This window comes from Prosopis cineraria, unplaced genomic scaffold (genome assembly GCF_029017545.1).
Source record: "Prosopis cineraria cultivar Desert tree isolate PC_DT_omini unplaced genomic scaffold, ASM2901754v1 PC10, whole genome shotgun sequence".
Taxonomy (NCBI): domain Eukaryota; kingdom Viridiplantae; phylum Streptophyta; class Magnoliopsida; order Fabales; family Fabaceae; genus Prosopis; species Prosopis cineraria.
In genome coordinates this window covers 30,435,559-30,442,035 of record NW_026555341.1, presented here as the reverse complement: position 1 = coordinate 30,442,035, position 6,477 = coordinate 30,435,559, and the positions used below count along the sequence as shown (strand labels likewise).

Genomic DNA, 6,477 nt, shown 5'->3' with positions numbered 1-6,477 from the left:
GATGCTCGAATGGCCCATTGGGCTAGTCCACTGGGGACTGACCGATTGGGCCTAGTCCCCTGTACACTTGTCAGGTTTTATTAACTCCTTCAGGAGATGAAAACCTTAGACCAGAAATAATGTAAATTTAATTTAAGAAACATGGTCAATACGCTGTCAATTTCATATACATCACCATGCTCATGGTTATATATAATTGATCCATAAACGCACCCAAAATATTAATATATATCACATTAAAAATGAAAACCAATAGAATGAAAAGCATAAATAGAAAATAATCCAAAGTTTCTCATCATCATGAGATTCCTCCTCTTCCTCTCTATGAGAAGAAATCCCCTTTATAAATTTCATTCAATTTTTTTTATGACATTCAACTTCAATCAATTATAAAACAGCCATACCATTATTGAAAAAGTAAATCTTTTTTTTTGGGACAAAATTGAGAAAGTAAATCTGAATATAATCAAATAGACCACTTAAGTAAGCTTCTAATCAAAGAACTCAAAAAAAAAAACCTATGACAAAAATACCTGTCTTGGAGGAATAACACTATGAACAACCTATATCCCAGCTGGCCACATAATACTTGTTCATCCCATGAAAGAATAGGTACAAGGTACTCATATACATCCAAGCTAAGTCAACAACAGTACTTACATGGTTGGGTAATTTAAAAACGTGTCATATATATATAGATATGGGATAGAAAATGATATTTTGACACATTTCTATCTCTATCTACAGGGATTATTGACATAATGTCTTCCCGTCAGCTCTGAATCTATCGTACTTGCTAAATATATGTAGTTGACTATCTCATTGATAAATAATGTGCCCGAAAACTTGGCGCTTAGCCCTAGTGGCAAAGTGATCCCCTATTTCCCTTGTATGCAGGAAGTACTGGGTTTAATCCCCAACAGGGCTAGTTTAGCCCCCTTCCAATTTAAAAAATAAAAAAATGTGCCAATATTAGACCATAAATAATGTTGAGCTGGATAGAATTATAAAAAAGAATGTACAATACCGGATGCACATATTATGTATCAATGTTGTCGTAGATGAGCATGTTTAGCTGATGAACTGAATGCAAAGAAAGAGATGCAATCATAGAATGAATACAGGATATAAGAAATCTCTCATTCTCAAGACATGACACGCTTGGCTACATAAATCCAAACCCAACGTAAGCAACATTATATTACATGGATAAGGGCAATCAGAGTGAGAACATGCCATTACTACAATTCCAACACATAAGTTTAATAGAAGACTGACTTATTGTTAATCTCTTGAACCTCAAACATTGGCGAATTTGGAGCAGCCAGCTAGATTTAGAAATTCAAGAGAGCTTTTGCCAAATATTCATTTGAGATACTCACTAATTTGTGCAGTTCTCAAATTCAAAAACTCAAGCCCTCTCAGATACACCAATAGAAGGATGAAGCTGCACTAATGAAGTACATCCTTCCAACTCTAACCTCTCAAGACATGGAAGCAACCCTAAAATCAGGTGTCTTTTTCAAATCTTCAGAGCCACAAAGGTCAAGCTCGTTAGCAGCGGAATAACTTTCTAGATAGCAGATCAGACAAACCATCAAAACTTGTTCAAAGACAATATTTTTAACTGAACATTCAAAAGATTATATATATATTATATATATATATATTCATTAGTCTCAATGCCAAAAGTGCCATAATCACACTTTTATCATGGGAAATCCCAATAACAGTGAGACTTTAAACACCTCTTAACGAGAGAAATATTGAATAAGAAACATCCGTTGAAAAACTGAAATGAGATATTTAAACTATGAAATATAAAATTCTGATTCACTCAAAAATTAAAAGAAGCATATATGACTTTAATTTGCCGATCATAATCAATTTAGTTTTGATTAATATAAACAAAAAAAAATATTAATACCTCTTCGCCTCTCATAGTAGTGTTATGTTGCTATCTGGCATGATCATTTCCACAAGATTTTTTGGATTAAAATTTGATGGCAAATAATTAAATGGATATTTATGCCATAGACGATATATTAAGTTGTTAGAAAGATCATCAAGACTTCTGAAAATTTCACATTGTGAAATATAAGGATTCTAAGTGTCCTCATTTTTTATAAACCTTCAACATTTAATGTGTCCCTTGTGGATATTCTTCATTTGAGAGTACTATGACTTCAAACACGATCAGTTCCCTGAATATAAATTTATTGCATATGAAATTTGAAAATCAAAATTATCAATAATTTTCTATATATAGAAACAAAAAAATAAGCTAATATTCTAATTCCTCAAATGTATACGTTTCACCTATATAATCTTTGAAATATAATTACCATCAAATTAATATAAAGGCTTTGTTAAATTTATCAATTGGGGCCATTTGTTAATACAGTTATTAAGGTGAACAGAATTTATTAATTATGTCAATGCTGTAAAAAATGCCATTTCTTTGTGTTATATAGCAAGCATCTAGATGCATTTTTAACCATCAATGTAAACTACTATTTTAAGATGTGTTTCACATTAATTAAAACTCTTACAAAAGGATACATGAAAAAGGATCATGTTTTGCAATACATTTTATCTAAGTGGGGGATATTTCATGAACTAAACTGACAGCACACATAACTAAAGGGCTTAACTGAAAATTTACTTTTAAGGCAATTAAAATACAAAGAACTTACCGTGTTAGTCTCCATAATATAACGAAAATCTTCATAATTCCATATCCTATCCTACTCCGCCTTCCAGGCATAGCAGATTCACGTTGAACAATTAGATTTGCCAATTGTTGTAGGATAGGATGTATTTTTATTATTTGGTTTGATATGTTTACCAGTGACTTGTCCGTAAGACATTTGATTGTCGCATTTGACCAAGTAGAATTCTCTGGACATAATCAATCTCTTGTCCTGCAAAACAAATGCAATATCCAAGAAAGCATCCTTCTGCTCATGAGTGAGTCCATCGAAACTTTTATGAAGCACCATGAGTACTAAAAAGTCAGGAATCGTTTGCAGTTTGGTCAACACACTTTTCCACGCTAAAACATGTAGACCAACCAGCGTTGAACCTACTGATTTAATAGCTAATGGAAGGCCATCAGCATATTTAAGTGCTTCATGGGTTAGCTCCTCATAACCTATCGTTGGTTTTATCACTTTTGAAAGCAATTTTTCAGAAAAATCGAAGAGCTTCATTTTGATTCAATAGTTCCATCTTGTGAATTTCATCTACTCCAACCTTCTAAGGAGTCCCTCATCTCTGCTCGTTATGATAATTCTACTTCCCCCTCCAAACAACCCTCTAATCCATCCTTCATCTAGAAGTTCATGATACTCTACATCATCAAAAACAAGAAGCATCCTATGGAATCTTGGCCTTTCTGGGAAGCTATCCGAAGAAATGCCTCTCTTAAAATGAATTGATTTGGGAGATAAACTTGGTTGGTAGCTGGTGGAATGATGAAATAGGCAAATCAAAAAGGTGAGAGATTTTGTTCAAGACATCCCGGGCAAGAGCTGACTTCCCTACTCCCCCCATCCCACTAATCCCTACAACTCGCACATCATCCTTTGAGCCTAAGTCTAGAAGATCAATTAATTTTTCTACATGACGATAACCTATCCCAACTGTAGCTATTTGTCCTGATTTATTTATTTCCTTTGCAAATTCTTCGACATGGTTTAGACTTGATTTCCTGTAGAAGAGAAGAAGAACAAAAGTAATTTAGCAGTTATTGTTTCATATAGGTATGAGTGCGTACACGATTTCAATTTACTCATAATTTTTTTTATTTCAAATCTTGTGTCTCTATATATCCACACACAGATACACACACACGAGAGAGAGAAAGGACTTGATCAATTCGATGCAGCCAAGTATATGCAGAGAAACAACCATTAAGAACTAAAATAATGTTACTTACCAATAACGCTTTCCAAACAAAATGGAGTTGCCATATTTCTTAACCATATTACAAATAACCATAGGCTGATCTCTCCTGAAGAAGATGACTGAAAAGAAAGTTAGTGCTACCATTACTAACAAAGTGAACAGATGTCAATTGATGAAGAAGATTGCTAAGAAAATGATATTGACTTCACATTAATTTACTAATCATTTGCCTAAATTATATAAAATGAACTTATTCGAGAAATAATAACTTTATTAATTATTAGAATAAATGTTTAATTTCGTGAAAATAAAATTTATATACTAAAGGACTGAGTTCATAATTTGGCACACAAAAGTTGACAATAAACGTATTTTCAAGTTAAGAATAATTAAAGGAAAGAAGACACACCTCAAATGATAATTAAATCATAGTTTATCTCTTTTCTTTACTTTAATATATCCCATAAAATGCTTTGAAAGAAGAAATTTTAAAATATGGACAGAACAATTAGAGAAGAAGATCTTATCCATCTTGAACCACCAAATCTTTACTAGAAAGAAAACTGGCACTACGTACTTTAAAGGCATCCACCTCCAAAAAGATTTGCAGAAATGATGTGTGTCGTTTATTTAAGTTCAGTTCCTGCAAGTAGCGTGTTTGGGCCTCATAGTTTTTAGAGATGATATAAACACAAAGCTTGTATTTGTCCATGGGAGCTTGAGCAATAGAATATCGTGAAGCCATACCACACCTTTTCTATAAAGAGCGTTGCGAAGGTCTTCAACAAATGAGCGATTGTCCTCAGTTAAGAAATTCAATACAAACACATCACAGCTCCATGGCCATATCCTGTTGGCCAACGACCCTACACTTCTCTGAACATCCATTGCGAATCTGAAACCATAGTTCTTAGTAACATTCAACCGCACTTGCTTCCCAAACCTTTGTGTGATATAAGGATTATTAGTACTCTCAGACGCTAGTTGGATAGTTTCAAACGGTGAAACAAGGGGAAAACTCTCGCTCCTTGAAAGAAAACCTAATTGAGATACAGGGAAATCTTACCCCTAGCTTTGTCAAAACAGTCTTGCATTGTTAATTTAAAATTTGTCTGTTTCCTTTGTTCTGTTACTCTTCATGAAATCATAATAATAATAGGTTTGATCGATTTAAGCATGAAAGAGGACAGAAGTTTGTCACGCCCCGAAAATAGAGAGTGATCGATACAGGTGCGAACTACTCACACATCCCCGTAAGCTTCAAAATGAAAATTTATTCCATTTTACTAAAGAAAAGAAAAAATTAATCAAATTACATGAAAGTTAAAATAATTTTTCATGCTAATTGTCATAAAAAAGTTTCAATGTTTTTGTAGAAATTTCGACAGAACCTCCCCTATAACTAGGATCTCCTGAAAATTTTACAACAAAAACTTTTACAAATAACAGTATAAATCAAGAGCGTAGCTCCTTCCAGTCAGCAACCAATATACAAACTAAAATAAAGTCTATCAACAATCTATGTGGAGCATCTAATCTTTCTTTTAAATCAAAAAAACATACGAATTATATATTTACATTAAAAGTAACAGTACCAATCAAAAATTTTCACCCATTGTAGCTATTTTGCCCTTCAAAGATCAATGGTGGAATCAGCGTCAGCTAACAAATTTGAGGCCAAAATAAGTTTTTTAGTGAATAGCATTCTCAAAGTAAAATTTTAAAATCTAAATTAACAAACTCTAATGATAGCGTAAACTAAATAAAAATAATTCAGCAAAATAAATTTGTAAGTCTGTAAGTCGTAATCATAATCATAAAATGAAAGTAAGTTGGAAGCAATATATTTTTATCATGCTTAAAGAAAACCATTTATTCACACGTAAATTCAAGTGATGTATTTGCTAGCCAAATCATATAAATTTTGAAAACAGATATTTGTCCACATTTAGAATTTTTGAGAACTTAACAGAACAAGTAACAAACGTGGACACACAGTCCACAAGGATAAATAACCAAATGCGACTTATGCCACGAAAACAAACGTGGACACACAGTCCATAAAGGTAAGTAACCAAATACAGCCGAAGCTATGAAAAACAAACGTGGACACACAATCCACGAGGGTAAATAACCAAACGCGACTTAGGCCACGGAATCAAACGTGGGTACAAGGCCCACGAATACCAAACGTGAGAACAAAGCTCACGAGACAAACTAGCTAGTGTTTGACCACAGCACGCTACGAGCTAACGGAACTGCTGTTAACAGCGATGTTCTGTTTAAAGTCCTCTCAAAAATTGCGTTTCAAACATGCGAGAAGAATAATTACTTCTGAAATACAATTTGCATTTTCAATACCAAATTCGCATGAATCATTTTAAATTTCAATTTAAGACTTGTTGAAAATAATATTTCATAAATAATGTACAAACTTGCGTTATTTGAATAACCAAGGATTTCAAGAGTTTAATAAACCAAATAAATTCATAAATCTTTGAAATATATTCCTTGAGGAAATAAATGCAAATATCAGCCTCTAACTATCCAGCATTGATATTTCAAAGT

At 32.9% G+C, this 6,477-nt stretch overlaps 1 protein-coding gene across 1 annotated transcript; it reads right to left on the bottom strand.

The window, feature by feature from the left end:
- Window positions 1-1,400: 1,400 nt before the first annotated feature.
- On the bottom strand, window positions 1,401-6,407 carry LOC129321974 (uncharacterized). The gene is made up of 3 exons (XM_054968001.1): window positions 4,662-6,407; window positions 3,941-4,028; window positions 1,401-3,712 (listed from the first exon to the last, which is right to left on the bottom strand). Exons 1-3 carry the CDS (start codon window positions 4,795-4,797, stop codon window positions 3,427-3,429), a joined length of 510 nt encoding a protein of 169 aa, XP_054823976.1. The 5' UTR covers window positions 4,798-6,407; the 3' UTR covers window positions 1,401-3,426.
- Window positions 6,408-6,477: the final 70 nt, after the last annotated feature.